We start from the raw sequence: 19,798 nt of genomic DNA on the forward strand, positions 1-19,798 counted from the left end.
TCTAAAAAACTTCTGGCTAATGTAGACACACAGTCAGACTTGAAACCACTAAGTGAGAGGGAGGAGCTCGTACTCACAGACTCAGAATACAGGAGACACACAGAAAGGCCACAAGCCCCCAGCCCAGTGTCACCACAGGGGAGCTGGCATGTCTGGATCCACAGGTAGAGGCGAACTTCAGATTCCTAGTGACCTGAAACAGTCTCTTGGCTCCCAAAGCACTTTTTTTTCCTAACCCTGGAGGACTGAGTCTTGGGGGAGAAAGCAAATTCTTCACACAGGGAAAATAAGGACAAATGGACCCACCCCAACTGCCCAGGCCGTGCTGGGGCTCAGGGAAAGCTTGGCTGTTGTACCCTTATACAACTTCTGAGCCATTTCTTGGACTTTGAAAGAGCTCCCCACATGAGCAAAACAAAGTGAAGAGTTGAGGAGAATTTCTGCATAAATGAAGCAGACTCCAAATTCAACCATTAAAGAACAAAGCCTCCAGGGTAGCCTAGCAAAGCCAAGATTCACTAGCTGTCTGCATTCAACTTCATTTTGTCTTTGGGAATTTGGGGTGAATTGGGATTACAGCAAATATTGAATATTATCAGTAATAAATATTATTAATATTTAATAGCCCCCAAAAAACTATCCAGTTCAGCGATTAATAGCTTTATTCAATGTTAGAGGGAGAGAGAGGGGTTAAGAGGGAGAGAAAAGCATTGTTTGAGTTGCTTTTACTTTTTCTCTTGGAAGTGTCTTTAACTATTCAAACACCAAATAAGAATATTTTTTAAATGTATTTACAGATGAGCCGCCAGCCTCTTCCCCGTGAAGAAGTAAATCAAATCCACCAGGACTGCAAACACATGGGGCTTATAATTGGCAGAGGTGGCATTTTTTCCCAGGTAAGAGAAAGGTTGGTCTTTACCTATCACTTTATGTAGGCATCTCCCTGATGTCCCAATGCTGGTCACTTTTCTTAGAGACCCAAGCCCCACTTCCTCTAGGCATAGCTCTCAGGTGTTTTCAAAAGAAAGTATCAATGAAGCCTTCAAGCCACTAGGGGGCGCTGTGTTCAAATGGTTTGGTTATTGCAGTTCTGTGGGGACTAGACAGAGAGGCTAACGCGGCATAATGCATACACGAGATGTACAAACCAGAGGAGTTACAGTATGGGTCATAATAGAGTCATAACAGTCATGCAGTAAATAATTTGTCTCATGTGTGAGTTAATTCTAAGTCCTGTAAGAGCAATCCTAGTGTTCTTACCTGAGCCCTGGGCTCTGACTTTGTGACCCCTGAACCTGCTAAAACTGAGTGGCTGCTGTCGCCATGAGCAACCTAACCGGTGACCCTGCAGGAGCGGTGAGGAACTACCCTGGCCCGGTGTCTAATGCAGAACTCAAAATCAGCCACTTCCAGTGCCCTTCACCTGAGGTTGGGAGACGCAGGGGACCAAGCTCTCCGTGCTCCCTTGCTGGGAAAGCCAAGAACAGTTCCCCTGACAGCCAAGTCAGGGCTATGGTGTGGCCCTGCCCCGTGAGCATGGGCTGCTACTAATGCTGGTGTCATGCAGGGAGGCCTGTGGGGTCTCTGCTCCCACTCCCCATACAAGAACGCAGGATATGGTGAGGCCACGGAGCCATAGGTAGGGGAGTCATACCACTATATTCTCTCTGGCAGCACTATACTCTCACTGGAGGCTGGATCCACACTGTCCGCAAACCGCCATCCATGCTTGCCAGCCCAGCCGCCATCTACTTGCTAGCCCCCATTCTTCTCTCTCCTCTTTCTGCTAGCGTAGCCACAGCAGTTATATTAGTGGCCAATGGCTCACTGGTTACAGCTGACGGCCAACTAGCCACAGCTGATGGCCATGCAATCACAGTTGGCCATTTACTACCTGAGCCAGCACCTGTCTATGTGAGGCCGAGAGCCTGGAAACTACTTTCTGGGGCTCTGCCCCCACACTGGTAAAGCCATCAACCCCTAAACCCCTCACCAGGGACTGGCTCTGGGGCAGAGATTTAAGATTTAGGGTCATTTCTGCTTCTCCCCTAATTTGATCTTGTGGTTTGTCATCTTTCATTCCCATTTTAAGTGTCAGTCATTCTTCCCTGATCCATTCCTGTATCTCACTCCAGTCTGGTGAACACTCTTGCCTCATACTTCTCAGAGAAAATGGAAGCTATTAGGCAAGATCTCAATATAAATTCATCCGTTCGCACATCCATTTCTTGCCTCCTTTCCCGAAGTTTCAGAGAATGAGGTGTCACTCCTGCTCAGTTCTAGATTTTCTACCCGCTCTAGACCCTCAACACTCCCCCACCTCTGCTCAAGGAAACATCTGTGTTCTCTGGTATCTGCAACTTTTCCTCAACTTCTCCTCAGCCTGGAAACAAATAGGCTTAAAGCTCTCCCAGCCCAGATCAAACTGTACCACACAAAACTGAAATGAGCACTTTTGCTGGGACATGCTTGGTGAGATTTTTCCTCATCCTGGTCGCAAATAGCTTTCCGTACAAATCAAACAAAGTAATGATTAAAAATCCTAAGATGGGCAACTTCTAAAGATGTAAAACAATAGTTTACTTGCTTAGTTATTCCTTAGTAATGTGGCAAACACTTAAGTGCTAATTAGCATTTGCTATACTGGATACTCACGTTGCAATGATAAATAAGACCTGGTCTCTCCCTTCATGGAGCTGGCAGGAGAGAAAGACATACAAACAGAAAATTACCATATAGTAAGCTCATCCATAGCTATAAAATAGTGTATTATAGAGGGAATGAGAAGGGACTCCTAGGCCAGGCTTTCTGGCTATGCTGAGACTTAAGCCATGAGAAAGTCACTCAAAGCATGCATAGAAATACGGCAGAATGCAAAGAGCTACATGCTCACTAGTGTGGCTAGACCATACAGCTTGACGCAGTGAGTGGTCATAATAAGAAGCCTCACTACTGTCAGGCTCCGTTCTAAACTCTATGTATGTAACGACTCATTTAATGTTCTCAACAAGCCTATAAAGTAAGTAATATTGTTATCCTTACTTTACAGATGAAGAAAAAGACACAGAGAGGTTAAGTAAATTGCCCAAGTCACACAGCTAGTAAGTGGCAGGACCAGGATCCAAACTCAGGCAGTCTGATTTCTGAATATGTCCTCTGAGGAGGATAAGCCTGAGGAGTCAAGACTGGAGACCGGGAGTCCAGGTGGGGCTGATGATGCTGTTTGAACTGGAGCAGTAGTGGTAGTGACAGAGGAGATGCTCTGAAAACGATTCTGGAAGTGAAATAAATGCACAGGCCTTGGATATGAAGAATGCAGGGGAGTCAAGGACAAATCCCTCACGGCTACCTTGGTTGACGGAGGGTGAGAATGAGTTCGGCTTTGAACATGCTCCATTTCAGGGGTTTACGGACGTCCATTTCTACAGGCAAGGCTGTGGCTCAGAGGAAAGGATTGAGGGGAAGATCACAATTCGGGAGTCATCAGCATATAAGTGGTGACTGAAGACATCTCTGAGGGTGTCTAGATGAAAAATGCAGTGAAATGAGTCTAGAAACCTGTGCACCAACATTTAAAGGGCAGGGGGAGGAAAACGTGCCTTAGTTGGTGACAAAACAAGGGCGGAGAGGTGCGACAAGAGTTAGGAGAGTGTGGAGTCATGGATACAAGGCTGTAAGGAGGGTCAGGAAGAGGCACGGACCAAAGTGCCGAATGCAGCAGAGAAGTCCAGGAAAGACAAAGGGAGAAACACGCCATTGGATCCTGCACTAAGCAGGTCACTGGCAACTCTAGCTAGAGTGGTATCAGAAGGTGGGTCAGGGCAGAAACCAGGCCTCAGGGGGTCAAGACGTGAAGCGGGATGGCAGAGTGAAAAATGATGGCCAATAAGCATCAACCAGTCTTTTTAAAAAGTTTGGACAAGAGGAGAGCCTTTGTACGGTAGCTAGAAGGGACCAGGGGGAGTCCACAGATTTTTCTTTGGTGTGGTTTGGATTTGGGTGGCTGTGAGAGCTGAAGCCTGCTTGCTTATAGACTGCGGGAGGGGCGGTCGAACAGAATTTGAAGATGCAAGAGAACGTGGGGATGTTTCCTGGAGTCAAGGTGATGGAAGTATCAAGGTCAAGAGCACAGATGACATTACTGGAGTTGAACAGGTTCAGACACCTCATTCTCTGAACCTTCAGGCCAGGATACAATAACCGATGTGGGAACAAACAAGTTTATAAAAAGATATTGTCTAACAGCTTCTGAGAAGCACGAAGCAAGACTGTCCATGAAATAGAGTCAGGTGCGTAGGAGTCAAGCAAAGACATTGAGAATAACAAAGGTTTAGAATGGGAAAGGAAGCTGACAGAGAACGAGAAAAATGTAGGGGACCAGCAGAAGTTAGAGAACCTGCATATCTAGTGGTGCCAGTCTGCCCAGCAGCTTGATTTTCTTTAACATTTCTCAACTACCTATGTTGGCGCAAAGCAGTTCACTTATAGCTTCGATCAGGGCCAGGACGTTGCGCTTGGGTACAGAAGCAGAACAGTGGAGATGCAAGCAAAGTAAAGGGGTAGACGAGAGAGTGGTTCAATCACCCATGTACTCCAAGCTGGGTAGGAGAGATCTGATTGGGGTGATAGGTCTGAAGATAATGGAGGGATGAGGAGACTGAAGTTTTCATGGAAAGGGCAGATGTAACGGGAATCGGAAATTGAATTATCCCCAGTGAAGAGGAGACTTACGGCGCTGGCCTTGGGTGTGACTGGATGAAGAGGAGCGAAGATGAAGGTTCTGGGAGTTGTGGCCATCCAGAAACTGAGAAGCTAGTTTGTTGGGTTGTACACACAGACATTGAGGTCACCCTCGGTGATGGCAGGAATGGAGTGTAGGTGGGTACCTAAGATGTCAGTGAAGACAGTGGGAGGACCTTGCCGGTGACAAAAAGAAAAAGGAGCAGAGCCTGATGGTACCAGACTTTTTAAGAGACTGGGGGGTAAATGGCCTGGGTACAGCGTTAGGGAGGAAGGAGCTCAACCCATGAGGGAAATGCAAGAAATGCCATAAGAGCAAGTTTGGGGATTCTTAGTTTAGTCCATTTCCTTGAAGTCACATTTAAGTCTCTGAGGATCGTTGCTCTATTTTTCTTTGTCTCCTCAGACATTCCGCATCGCGCCCCCGATGTGCATCACTAAACCAGAAGTTGATTTTGCAACGGAAGTACTTCGTTCTGCGTTAATCCAACACATGGAGAGAAGAGCCAAATAAAATTTAAAAAATAAAAAACCACAAGCCTCAAGAACTTCCCACTTATGTTCAGGAGTTAGTCTGAGGAATTTCAGAAGCACTGGTATAGGTTGTAAAAGGTGACTGACTGCCTACGGGCCATATCTGTTAACAGAGCCTCTATGCTGTTGAGCAATCCATCCTTCAGGAAAGGGTCTCTATCACTAGTGCAGAGAATAAATCCTAATTAGTCTAGGTTAGTTATGGTCATGTGCTTTCCCTTTGTGGTGATTGGCTTATGCATGATATGGGATGTATTGTAGGACAATGAATCCTGAAGTAAAATCTTTTGCGGAGGTGCCTTCAAGGAAAGGTCTCTTCATCCTTCACTCTTCATCTCCACAAGAGATGTTTTCTCCTTGCACTGAAGCATCATTTGTCATGATGGGACTCCTCCAACCACGTCACCCTATCTTGGGGCTGCTTGGTATATGAGATGATAAATTCACTGCACTGCACAAGCCTTTTCAACTTAAGTTTTCTGTCATTGCAGTCATAAGCATCCTGAGAAATGATGCAGAAAATACCCCAAATCCTTTAACTCCCTTAAAAATGCCTATCAGAGACTTCTCCATTTCCACTGTTATCATCCCATTGTGGACTAAACCCTCATTACTCCTATTGCAATTGTCTCCGATACGAGAATTTCCCAAACTTTGGTCATTAGAATGCACATTCATCATGTTTATTTTTTCCCCATATGTGTATAATATCTGTCTTAGAATTGACTTAATATTTTTCCTTAATTTGACTTTGTTCACTTAGATGTATTTGATCAAACCCTTTCCATACTTATAATAAATGAGGAATCAGTACTACGTGTCAGGACTAGAAAGTAATCATAGAAATAGAGTGAACACAAAGCAATGTAACTCAGTTCTAGAGAGATCTAGTTGCTTGCAGCTGTTCTCAGCCTGAGGCTAATTCTTTGTTCAAAAGGGAGATAGAGAGAATTTGGGGGGGCAGGGGGGTGGGTGTTGCTAAAAGATACAGGCAAAATGTGACATTCTGCTTAACACAAACAAAAGAGGGTCCACAGCACTGAAAGGAAAATAATTTTCTCAGCATGCAATGCGATGTTTATTTGAGCTGTGACCCAATTTGAAGCCATGTCGTAAAGGTCTGCTCCCTGAGGTGTCTCACTAACACATGCTATGCGTCACTGCCAGCTTTGTCTCCCTCAGGCCTTGACTTGAACATGCCATTCCTTTGCACAAAACCTTCCAGTTGCTCCCCATTGTCCCATGGATAAGATGGAAACCCATTAACAAGGAGCTCAACGCCCTCCAGTGTCCAATATCCAAATACAGCAAACAACTAGACTTATGGGGGGATCACTTCATAAAGTATATAAATGCCTAACCACTGAGCTGTATACCTAATTCACCTGTATACCTGTATACCACCAATACAAAATAACACTGAATGTCAACTACAATTTAAATATATATACTCACAGGATGTAAAGTACAGCATAGAGAATATGGTCAATAGTATTGCAATAGTTTTGTACCGTGTCAGAGGGGTAGTTGACCTGCTGGGGTTATCACTTTGTGAGGGATGTAAATGTCTAATCATTAGGTTGTTTTGTACACCTGAAACTAATAATAAACAAACAAATAAATAAATAATAAAATAAAGCAAAACAAAGCAAGTATTGCAAACCCGTTAGAATGCTCTGGTTGGACTCAGGGGGGAAAGTCATTGGATTAAGAGCTAAATGACCTGAATTCTAGTCAGTTCTTCCACATATTTGCTATAGATGACCTTGGCCAAGCTTTAACCTCGTTTGAATCTCATTTTGTTCCCAGGTATATCAATACTTGCCCTTCCTACCTGCTGATTTGTCTTGGGACTTGAGTAAGGTAATGGATATAAAAGGACTTTGCAAACTAATGAACTATGCAAATTGAAATGTCTCCCCTTCAAGCTACATTTCTCTTCTTTCCTGCATTACAAAATCTCCCAAGAGCAGTTCTGGGGACACCATTTATATTTTCTTGCCCCCCTGTCCGTGCTTCAACCGCTAGAATCTCATTCCTGCCTCTCATTTCTTGGAAGCTGCCTTCTCAAAAGGCCACCAGAGACTTCCTATGGCCAAAACTTAGTGTTTCCTTGGAATGTTCTTTCGAAACAACTGCTCCTTCTTTAATACGGTTTCCTTGGCTTCTGCAACGTGATCCTTCTATCTCAGGTGGCTCCTTCTCTCTCTCTCTCTCTGTCCTGGCAACTCCTCCTCTACAAGGTTCTGTCCTGGGCCATCGCTCCTTCCATGCTATGCTCTCTTCTCTATCATCCACCTCAGAAATTTCACCTATCGTGCCCATGCTGACTGACTTCCATATATTCATCTTCTGTCTCAACCGTTTTTCTGAGCCCAACCCCAAGACTCTAGCTGTCTGGACACATTCATTTGGCTGTCACAAGGACACTTCAAATTAAATATTTCTAACACAAAACATACTAAAAATCTCTCCTCCAATGAATGCCTTCTTGGTTAATGGCACCCATTTTGTTTCAGGCTCAAACTTTAGGCCATTAATCTTCTCCAAGTTACCTTTTTGCCCTTCATATGACTCAGTCTCATGAATACTTTCTATAACCTAATTTTTCTGCCTTAACTGGGCCATCAACATCTGCCTCTTAACTGGTATCCTGGACTCCTTCCCAATCCATCCTCTACACTAATACCAAAGTCACTTACTAAAAAGATAAACACGACCACATCTCGTATCTCTTGAAGCTTTTTGAGGGCTCCCTGTTGCCTATGGAACAAAGCGCAAACTCCAACTATTATGGCATTCAAGACCCTTCACAATTTGTTCCCAAACCACTTTTTCCAGCTTCACTCCTGATGTGTTTTCCATGCCATGCACCCTGGTTCTTTGCTCCTATAGTTCACTCTACCTGGACTGTTCTTCCCCTTTCCTTTTGTCAGTGGAAATTATGGGGTCAGAGAGATTGGACACAAAAGCCAACCTTTCCTTCTTAGTTATTCTTCAAGGCCTTCCCACTTTCAATATTTCTTTTCTTTTACTTAAAAGGAAAGGACATTAAAAATAAATTTATGACAACCATTTCAAAATTGGAAGAGAACACAATAAAACCCAAATTTAAAACAAAGTAAGTTTTCATGCCTAAGCCACGGCCCCTGCCAGCGCTAGGACATGCTGTCCTAACAGAAGGGAGCTAAAGTATTTCATTGTTCAGATAAATTCACAGGACTTATTCCTTGTGGCTTCTGGAGTCCTACAGGATTTTGTGTATACCTAACAGTATACCCTATTAATGTCCCACCCACAGGGAACACTGAAGAGGAAAAGCCAGCAATGGAATTCCGAAAGGTAGCCAGGCCGTGGGTCTCATTCCTTGACTATGAAGGTTTCATGGATCTGTCTGAGGGCCTGTTAGTCAGGATAAACTGCAAATCCCCACTTGACAAGCAGTTGGGGCTTTAAGATGCATAAACCATCAGGAGGAAGTGGGAAGGGCAAAAATGGTGGCCCAAGAGCGTGTAGTCATTTCTTTCACTAGTTTATCAACATGTTGGTTTCCTACTTCTTTCCATTTGGAACTGTGGGCAGGAGTTTAGCACCATTGTTTCTCTCCCTTCCATTTTCTGCTCTCCCCACAGGAGGTGGGATGTCAGCCAGCTTACATAAGGCAAGGAGCCCACATTCTTGCCAAGCTCTTTTTTACTTCCTTTCTTGTGAAAACTGTCTAAAGTAAAGATAAGGAACACTCAGCTCAAGGAAACTTTTTTCCACACAAGGAACATATTGACAGTTAATCACGTGATGAGAAGATAACATTAAAATGTTGGCAACTATTCAAAAACCCTTGGAATATCAATCCACCCAGGAAGGAGTAACTTTTTTAAAAAGAGTCCCTTCAAGCTCTGGTTATACCATGAATAATAATTATTATAAACAGATAGAAAACAACACTTGTAAATTGGTAATACAGTAATAAACTATGTTCTGACTTATGTTATAAAGCTCCATCTTTTACATCAGTGTAGATTTTAACTCTCCAGTAAGTCAAGCTAACGGCAGAAAGTATGGGAGAACTTCGTTCTTCTTCCACTTTTAGATCCCATTTAAATCTCACCTTTCCTGCAAATAACAACAAAAAAATACCAGAAAGCATCACAACCTTTGCCACTTCATCATCAGAGTGTTCACGCCAGAGCATTGTAATCATTATTCAGAAGTTGGTTTAAGAGCTGCTGGCTGAAGCCTCACTTCCAACCGAGGCACAGTCAGAATGGCAGAGCTTTGCCCTATTAAAAACTGGAGGAGGAGCATCGTACAACACAAAGTATCGCAACAAGAGCAGGAGGTCCACTAACTTAGTAGGAGAGAAGACACAGAAACAAAAGCTTAATTCTACCAATCCTTTTAGATAGAGTAGGCGAACCTGGGTCTGACACATAGAACGGAAAGCGTCATGCTAGTCACACATGCTGAGAACAGCCATGAAAACTGATGTCAGGAACAGTTTAATCAAGAAATGGTTAGGGAGGTCATCGCAGAGAGCAGCTAATGAAAACACGAACTTTTAATTAGATGGGACAACACAATGCAATGGAGGGATTTTGCCAACTCTCCAGTTGATTTGTTTTAGGTAAATTAACCTCTCTGACCTGAAGCTTTCTTGGGTCCAAAAAGAGGATAACAGAACCCCATGGAAAACTTGTGAGGATTTAAATAAGAAAATACATGGGCAGCTGCTCAATTAATATGAACTCTTTCCTTAGTATCGCTTTCTTTTTACACAGAACTTTCTCAGGTGGCGCTTGGCTCTCACCATGGTGGGCTAATGTTTATTCTTGTGTATACATCTTATCTCCCTAACCAGACTCTAAACTACTGGCAGGGTGACCTTGTCTTCTCCATATACTTAAGGCCTAACGCAGGGCTCCTCACAGAAAGGCAAATACTAACTCCTAATGGTGCTGTGTGCATTTTATCGTAGATGCTACAATGCCACCAACAGTTTAAAGCGGCAATTAGCCCACCCGAAATAAAGAATTAGCCACCTGTAAGGCTTTTATATGTATGTGTGTGTGTATTCAGAAACATATATATATGCACAATGTATATATAATGTATATTTAGAAACATGTATAATATATAATTAAAAACATAAAATATATTAAAATACGTATTTAGAAATCTCATGCATTGGCTTTTGTTTAGTTTGCTCCCTGATGCTGGCATACCCCAGAGATTTTTACCTTGACCCTTTTTTTCCCCCTCTCTGTATACTACATCTGGGTCGTTTTCATCCATTATCTATGTTGGCTTTTCTATCCAGATTCTGAGAATTCCCAAACATATCTCCAAGGCAACCTGCCCCCGGCTTGAGGACTCACATTGCCAGCAATCCTTGACCATCCTCCCCTGGGTACCTACTACATCCTCTTCCTCCTCCCTGGGGCGCCTCTGCTCCCCTGGCGAGGTAGTATTTGAGTCAACTGACTTCTTTGTTGTCTACGTCTGGTGCCAGTAATTCCCCCACCCACCCACACTAGTCTTCAAACTTCTGATTCTTGCTTGCCTCCCTGCCATTCCTGCTGATCGCAGCTTTCTCGCCTCCCCTAACTGCCCCAGCTCTGGCTGTCATGGCTGAGTGGGACAGCATCATTGCTGGCTCCTGGCACTCTCTGGCCTCCATTATCCTGCTTATTGCTCTGTTTCCTCCCTTGTCACATTGCCCAGACTGACAATCAATACCTCATCCTCATCCACGTGAGAGTTAAGCAGTGGCTGACGCTGTTACCTAACTCTTTCTCTGGCCCAGCTAAAAGCCCCAACTTGCAGGCATCACTGATTGCTACTTGAAGCAATTTTTTAAAAAGCAAGAGGTAGGAGGGGAGAGTGGAAATTAAGCTAGAAATAAAATATTTTTAGGATCTCTTTTCTTCCTCTGACCGTACTGGGAGTGAGGAAAATGAATATAGTACATGAACTCTAGCAGAGATGTCATTAAAAACCAGTGTTCCAGCTGAGCTGGTCTTCAGCTACTTCCATTCAGCACCACCACCCACCAGGCCCTGGTGCAGAGGCCTGATCCACGCTCCTCAGGTGGCCCTACCAACCTGAGCCGGAGGGTCCTCTTAATTCTTTGTAACATTCCTGGAATTAACTGCTAGACCCTGGGAGCAGTCTCCAGTAAACCCCTGCTTCTATTCATTCATTCATTTATTCATTCATTCACTCATTCATTTATTTTAGCAATATCCCACCCTCCATCCTCTTTTTGGCACGGAGCTCCTTCCCTTCCCAGGAGCATTGCCTCCCTCGACCATCCCCTCTTCTGACACTTCTTCAAGCAGAACCTTTACACCCAGAATCAGCTCTTCCCTTATGCCTCTAACCCTTCCAGAGGGATGGTGGGCAGAGGCTAATAGTTTTGGTACAAGGAAGCAAAATATACTTTCATTCAATCCTTTTAGTGCAGCAAAGACAGGGAAGAAAACAGTTTAGTTTCTGTAGTAAAGTTTTGAAAATTATGATTTTGCTACTCTTAAAAATATCTATCAGATATGCGTGCTGTAATGTGCACAATTTTAAAAGACTATATTTGAAAAAGAAGAACCAAGTTAGAGGACTCTCACTTCCTGATTTCAAAACTTACTACAGGAGGAGACAACCAAGATGGCGCAGTAGGTAAACACTGTGCTTACCTTCTCTCACAACTACATCAAAATTACAACTAAACTACAAAACAACCATTATTGAGAATCATCTAAAATCAAGCTGAACTGAAGCCCGTCAGCTAAGGACGCAAAAAAGAAGCCTGATACGAGGGTCAGAGATGTGGAACTGGCTGGTCCCACACCTGTGTGTGACCATTAAAAGAGTGAAAGATCCCAGCCTCACCCCAGCCCAGGGTTCCATTGCCGGGGAGAGAAGACCCCATAATTTCTGGTTCTGGCTGAGTGAGACAGAGGGCGGCTGCACTACCAAGTGCTCCTCTTAAAGGGACCATGCGCACGGGCAGTCCAGGGGCAGCTGCTGGAAATGTGGCAGACACACATGGTTGGGAATTGAGTTGTCTAACTTCTGATGGGGGTGCAGAGACGGCTTTCTCCTGGATGGAAGAGCTGGCAGAGGCCATTGTTTCTTTGCTGAACCCACCCCTTTCCTGTGTGCATGCAGACAGAGGCAGCTGTCATTTCTTGTCTCCGTTATTCATTCCCCACAACCTGGCAACTCAAGACCTGGCCCAGCCCAACTATCAGGCGCACTCAAGCTGCTTCCAGTAGCTTTTTTGTGCACACCGCCTGCCTTGGCTTAACAGCACTTTCCTGGGATCTCTCAAAGACAAGCAGCATCTGGCTTGAACGTGTCCTGTACCTCTGGCTGAGCAGCCCTAAGTATGGCACTAGCGGCAGCCAACCTTGGTTCATGGCTTGGCCTCTCAAGACGCTTCCAAGCAAAGCATGGGAGGCAGCCATCTGTGGAGTTGTTTGTGGCTCCTGCCAGGTGGATCCAGGTGGGGCATGGGCTGTGGCTGAACTTGACCTACAGAGGATCCCCTCTAAGGTGGTCCTGGGGCTGGTGCCTCCAGTGGCCAGCTTCAAAATGAGCTGGAGCATTATCCAACCACCTTCAAGTACAACACACCCAAGGGGCAGATTGGGCAGGCACCAGAGTCCTGCTGAGACAGATCCTGCTCTATAGGATCAGCCCCCGCACAACAACTCTTGCACTGTAGTCAAGTCCTCACAACCAGGGACACCAAGGGGCAGTCCCTCCCATTAATGTGCAGTTATCAACCAAGGCTCAACTAAAGAGGAGGGTACACACAACCCACACAAGGGACATACCTGGAGTGCATGGCTCAGGTGACCAGAAAAGACTGCGCCACTCGACCTCACAGCACACCTAGTACATAAGGCCACTCTACTAAGACCAGAAGATATAGCAGCCCTACTTAATACGTAGAAATAAACACAAGGAAGCAGCCAAAATGGGGAGACAAAGAAACATGTCCCAAATAAAAGAACAGAACAAAGCTCCAGAAAAAGACCTAAGAGAACTGGAGATAAGCAATCTATCAGCTGTAGAGTTCCAAACACTGGTTATAAGCATGCTCAGTGATCTCAGGGAGAACTTCAACAGAGAGATAGGAAGCATAAAAATGGAGATGGAAACCATTAAAAAGAACCAGTCAGAAATAAAGAACACAATAACAGAAATGAAGAATATATTACAGGGAATCAACAGATTAGATGAAGCGTAGGATCCAACCAGCGATGTAGAAGATAAGGTAGCAGGAAACACCCAACAAGAACAGAAAAAAAAAAAAAATCCAAACACTTGAGGAAAATTTAAGGGGCCTCCAGGACAATATCAAGCATACCAAGATTCACATTATAGGAGTACCACAAGGAGAAGAGAGTGAGCAAGGAAGTGACAACCTATTTGAAGAGATAATGACAGAAAACTTCCCTAACCTAGTGAAGGAAATAGACATACAAGCCCAGGAAGTGCAGAGTCCCAAACAGGCCCACATCAAGACACATCATAATTAAAATGGCAAGGATTAAAGACAAAGAGAGTCTTAAAAACAGCAAGAGAAAAGCAGTTAGTTACCTACAAGGGAGCCCCTGTAAGACTGGCAACTGATTTCTCAACAGAAACTTTGCAGGCCAGAAGGGATTGGCAGGAAATATTCCAAGTGATGAAAAGCAACAACATACAACCAAGATTACTCTACCCAGCAAAGCTATCATTTAGAACTGAAGGACAGATAAGGAGCTTCCCAGACAAGAAAAAGTTGAAGGAGTTCATCATCACCAAACTGGTATTACAAGGAATCTTAGAGGGATTTCTTTAAGATGGGAGAGGGTTAAGGATGGGTGAAAGCGGAAGGAATTAAGAAGTACAAATTGGTTGTTATACAGTAGTCATGGGGATGTAGGGTACAGCATAAGGAATACAGTCAATAATATTGTAATAACTATGTATGGTCCCAGATAGGTACTAGCTCTATCAGGGTGATAGATGGGAATGGGGTTGGGGGCAGGGTGAAAAAGGTGAAGGCATTAAGAAATACAAATTGGTAGTTAATGCTATATGAGAAATATAATCAACAATGTTGTAAAGATCATGTAAGGTGCCAGATGGTCACTGGACTTATCAGGGGGATCACTTCATAAACTGTGTAGATGCCTGATCAATGCGCTATACACCTGAGTCTGAAGCAAAATAATATCGAATGTCAACTATAACTAAATATATAGGTATATATAGTCACAGGATGTGGAATACAACATAGAAAAGAGAGTCAGTGGTATTGTAACAGCTATATGAAATGTCAGAGGGGTAGTACCCTGTCTCCCCAAAAATAAGACCTAGCCGAACAATCAGCTCTAATGCGTCTTTTGGAGCAAAAATTAATATAAGACTTGGTATTATATTATATTATATTATATTATATTATATTATATTATATTATATTATATTATATTATATTATATTATATCCAGTGTTATAGTAAAATAAGACTGGGTCTTACATTAATTTTTGCTCCAAAAGACACATTAGAGCTGATTGTCTGGCTAGGTCTTATTTTCAGGGAAACACGGTAGCTTGTGGAGGGGGGGGGTTAAATGTTTAACTATTATGTTGCTCTTCACACCTGAAACTAATTAAAAAAAAAAAAACTACAAAGCTACAGTAATTGAAACAGTGAGGTACTAACATAAGGAGAGACATATAGGCCAACAGAATAAAACAGAAAGCCCAGAAATAAACCCTTGCATATATGGTCAATTAATCTTTGACAAGAGTGCCAAGCCCATTCAAAGGAGGAAGAATAATCTTTTCAACAAAAGGTTCTGGGAAAACTGGATATCTACATGCAAAAAACTGAAGTTGAACCCTTCCCTTACAACATATGCAAAAAATAACTAAAAATGGATTAAAGACTTAACCATAAGAGCTAGAACTATAAAACTCTTACAAGAAAACATAAGTAAAAATCTTCATGACATCAGATTTGACAATAATGTCTTGGTTATGGCAACAAAAGAAAAAATAGATAAATTGGGTCTATTTAAAATTAAAACTTTTGTGTATCAAAGGGCACTATCAATAGAATGAAAAGATAGCCCACAGTATGGGACAATGTATTTGCAAATCATATATCTGATTAGGGCTAAATATCCAGAATATATAAAGAACTCCTACAACTTAACAACAACAAAACAACCCAGTTCAAAAATGGGCAAAGGACTTGACTAGACATTTCTCCAATGATGATATATAAATGCCAATAAGCACATTTTTAAAAAATGCTCAACACCACTAGTCATTAGAGAAATGAGAATCAAAACCACAATGAGATACCACTTATACCATTTATTATACCATTAGGATATCTATTAAGAAAAAAAAAAAGAACAAGTGTTGGTGGAGATATATAGAAATTAGAACCCCTGTGCATTGCTAGTGGGAATGTTTTCTGTTACGGAAAACAGTATGGTAGTGCCCCAGAAAGTTAAACACAGAATTACCATACAATCTAGCAATTTCACTTCTGGGTATATACCCAAAACAATCGAAAGCAGGGATTCAAGCAGATATTTGTACAATTGTGTTCATAGCAGCATAATTCAGAATAACTAAAAGGTGAAAACAAACCAGATGCTATCATTGGATGAAAGGATAAACAAAATGTGATATCCTGTTGGAATAGCACACAATGGAATAGTGTTCAGTCTTTAAAACAAAGGAAATTCTGACACACACTAAAACATAGATGAACCTTGAAAACATTATAAGTAAGCCAGTCACAAAAGGACAAATATTATATGATTCCATTTATATGAAGTAACTGGGGTAGGCAAATTCATAGAGATAGAAAGTAGAAGTTACCAAGAGTTGAGGGTGGGAGGGGAGGAAAACATGGGAAATTATTGTTTAATAGGCACAGAGTTTCTATTTGGGATGACGAAAAAGTTCTGAGAATGGATAGTGGCGACAGTTGTGCAACACTGTGAATGTACTTAATACCTCTGAATTGTACACTTGAAAAATGATTAAATGGTAAATTTTACAAGAATTTTTTAAAGTTTTGAAAAGAATATATTTCTGTATGGGGAACATTTCTTCCAGCAAGAATAGAGTGAAAAATTAATATAGAGATTTAGATTTCATAAATGAATGTAAAGACGGAGAGATTTAGTTGCTTTAAAGTAAATAGACTCACTTCTCTATATCTAGATGAGAAAAAAAAGTGTTTACTGTAGCACAGAGAACTCGTGTCTGTTCTTCATGTATGAGTTTCCTGATACCAGACAGTGGTCCTGAATCCTTCTCAGAACAAGAGAAGGTACCAACACTTGTGTAAATAAATGTAAGCACTAGCAGTGGTGCCCGGTTCACTGTCCACTGAGCGCCATTATCAAAGTAGGGGAAGAATCTTCTCCCTGAAGCAAGTTCTCTCATCTGTAAAATGAGCAGGTTGAACTAGATAGATAAACTCAGAGGTCCATATCAGTGCTAGCATTTTGCTACTCACTTAAATTTTAAAGAAGCAGCAGGGCACAGTAAGAGGGCTTCGATAAAGTCTTTCCAGGGGATAGAACTGAAATGAGATCTTGAAGTGCCTGAGTTCAGTGACGTTGGAGCACTGCAGACTTGTTCATCCTCGAGTTCTAAGGTCTCCTGGAACAACAAGCATATTCCTAAGTGGCTGTAAACATGCCGGAGACGTGGGAAACTGGAAAGTGAGTCTCACAGACCTGGGAATATTGCAGACTTCCTGGCCTTGAAGGCATCAGTAAATGTCTCAGGCTCCTCTTGAATGCTCCACACCACGCATAGGCTGGGCACAGAGCAAACCCCAATGAATCCGTATTAATTATGGTTTCTCGGCATTCTACCAGCCAATCTGTGCTTAGATTACATTGTTTTGCATCCTATGATGAGTGCCCATGGCACATAAGTTAAGTCCCAGGCACAAATGATAAATGATTCAGCTGAAGGGGGGAAATTTCACTTAATAAGGTTACTAAAAATAAGTAAATAAAGCTTTAGATATTAAGGCTTCCACAAAGATAATAGATCAATCTGTAAAATTCCAAACACAGGCTAATTTAAAAATGTATAATGCTACTATTAGAGCCTCCCCCCTAAAGGGTGATGACTTTGGCATTACTCACTTATCTCCTGAGGTATGGCTGTGCTAACACTGATAGGCTGACAAAGGATTAAACTTGAGGTTAATTAAATTTTGAAGAAAATAAGACCTGGGTCTAACAAGCTAAAGTTTCCATTGGAAAATGGATCATGGGGTCCAAAATATTCTGGAAATAATATGCACAGCTAGTATGAAATTCTAAAAGTACAAACAAGTATACAATGAAAAGGAAGAATCCAGTCTGTACCTCTTCTCCCCATCACCTGACTCACCTCACAAGGATGGGTGGCCACTGTAAATGGTCCTTCAACCGGGATAGATCACAAACGCATCATATTGGTTTTTTTTTTTTTTTTTAACTTAACATTATACCTTACAGGTCATTTTGTAGTTTGTATAGTAATCTATTAGCTCTTGATGGATACTTAGGTTATTTAGAATATTTTGCTTTTACCAAAAAAAGCTACAATTCAAACCTTTCTACACACGTGTGAATATATCTCCAGGATACATTTCTGGAATTACTGTTTTTGAGTTAAATATTATACACATTTGTACCTTTTATAGCTTGCCTGATTTTCTACACTCTCTCAACAGAGGATGTTTTCAAACTTCTTGAATTTTGTCGTCTATTAAGTGAAAAATGGTGTCTTTTTGCCAGTGTATTTTGATTTCCCTTATTTGAGTGAGCCTGAGCACCCATTTTTTAAAGTGGTGTATAATTCTATGCCTTGCTGTTGTCAAGACCTGTGGGGCTGCTGTTCGGGTTGCAATCTCTGTTGTAGCTCATGCTGCCAAAGTAACCAAAGTTAGGTTTTATCACTGTGGCAAAACCACTTCACTATTACAGATAATAATTGCACCAGGTACCGTTGGACTGCTGAGCCTTGGGGGCCCATGATAGAGCACTTTTTTCCCACCTGGGTTCTGCACCAATTGAGAGAAAATGGGTTATAGCAGATGTGCATCTAAGTACCAGCTTCATTACCCATCAGCTGAAGGCCCATGTCAACAATGGCTTCCTATCTATTACCAAACCCCAGGGTAGCCACAGGCCTCCTCACCACTCCACCCACCTCCCTGCAGGGGCACAGCCCTTACTGCTCTGCTCCCCTCATTGTGGGCCTGAATCAGACCAGAGCACAGACACTCCACAGGCACTCAGGTCGACCCAAAGGAGAGAAGCACAGAGCCAGACAACCTACACCATTTCCTCTATCAAACCCACAAATCAAATGACCTCACATTGTCCTCTAGGGCATGAGGAGTGTAGGGGCAGAGAGCGGCTGCACAGTTCCGTGCAGCAGGACTGAGCGATGAGTGACTCACCTCCATCATTTGCACTAGTGTAATGCTGCTTTGAGTCTGTCTCCTATAAAGCATGGGAGGGTTGGAGAAAAGTACTAGAAAACTGGTAAATTTCCCTCTTTAAGAAAATCAAAACGGATGCTTCTCTAACTCCAACGCTATGTGATTTCCCCTGGCCGTGTTGATACTGATGGGGGAACTTGTGTTGAATCCAGAGCCTGACGGAAACACTAGGCTAGCACAAAGCTCACGGTTTGGATATGCTGGAGGTTTTAATGGTTCCACTGCTCATCCAGCATGTAGAGAGTGAGTGAGGGTCTCTGTCTGCTGTCATGGAGAGGAGAGCACTCTCATTAGATGTCACCGTGTTGCGTAAACACAGCCAGGATCTGGATTTCCTCAGTGAGTGCTGTTGGAGCTGAACCATCAGCACAGCTCTGAGCAGAACCGCACTGGGACGCAGCATTTAAAATATCCTGCTAGTGGTTTGCTGCTGCTGTCCATTTATTTCCACAGAACATAATACGATGAATGGCCAGAGCGCTGTCACCAGTCTTCCTCTGTGCATTATCTGAGCTGGCTTGGAATTCGGTTGAGGAAGGATTTCTTAAGCATGTCCTGTGGTTCCAGCACTCTGCCAGGTGTGGTGGAAGAGAGAAAAGGGGGACAGAGGCCCTGTGTGCCCTGTGTTTACAGTCCAGTGGAAGCCTGAGCTTTGTCAACAGGACAGCTGTGCCCCAGGCTGAGTGCTTCGGGCTTCTCAGGCATCACACTTGGATGGAAATGGGTTCTTGCCATCTGCTGCAGCACGGATGGACCTGGAGGGTATTGTGCTGAGTGGAGTATGTCAGACAGAGAAAGACAGATACAATGTGATTTCACTTACATGTGGAATCTAAAGAACAAAACAAATAACAGGAACAAACTTATATATATACAGAGAACACTTTGATAGCTGCCAGATGAGAGGGGGTTTGGGAATGTGGGTGAAAAAAGAGGAAGGGATTAAGAAGTCCAAATTGGTTGTTACAAAGTTGTTATGGGGATGTAGGGTATAGC

General features: G+C 42.8%; 1 protein-coding gene across 2 annotated transcripts in view; it reads left to right on the forward strand.

The window, feature by feature from the left end:
- AGXT2 (alanine--glyoxylate aminotransferase 2) overlaps window positions 1-6,918 on the forward strand; it is a 39,949-nt gene extending 33,031 nt beyond the window's left edge. For both annotated transcript variants that reach the window (XM_019737289.2, XM_019737290.2), the window contains exons 13-14: window positions 798-896; window positions 5,147-6,918. In XM_019737289.2, coding sequence (XP_019592848.2) covers window positions 798-896; window positions 5,147-5,254 — 207 coding nt within the window. In that variant the 3' untranslated portion in view covers window positions 5,255-6,918. The remainder of the gene's footprint in view (window positions 1-797; window positions 897-5,146) is intronic.
- Window positions 6,919-19,798: the final 12,880 nt, after the last annotated feature.

This window comes from Rhinolophus sinicus, linkage group LG03 (assembly GCF_036562045.2).
Source record: "Rhinolophus sinicus isolate RSC01 linkage group LG03, ASM3656204v1, whole genome shotgun sequence".
NCBI classification, from domain to species: domain Eukaryota; kingdom Metazoa; phylum Chordata; class Mammalia; order Chiroptera; family Rhinolophidae; genus Rhinolophus; species Rhinolophus sinicus.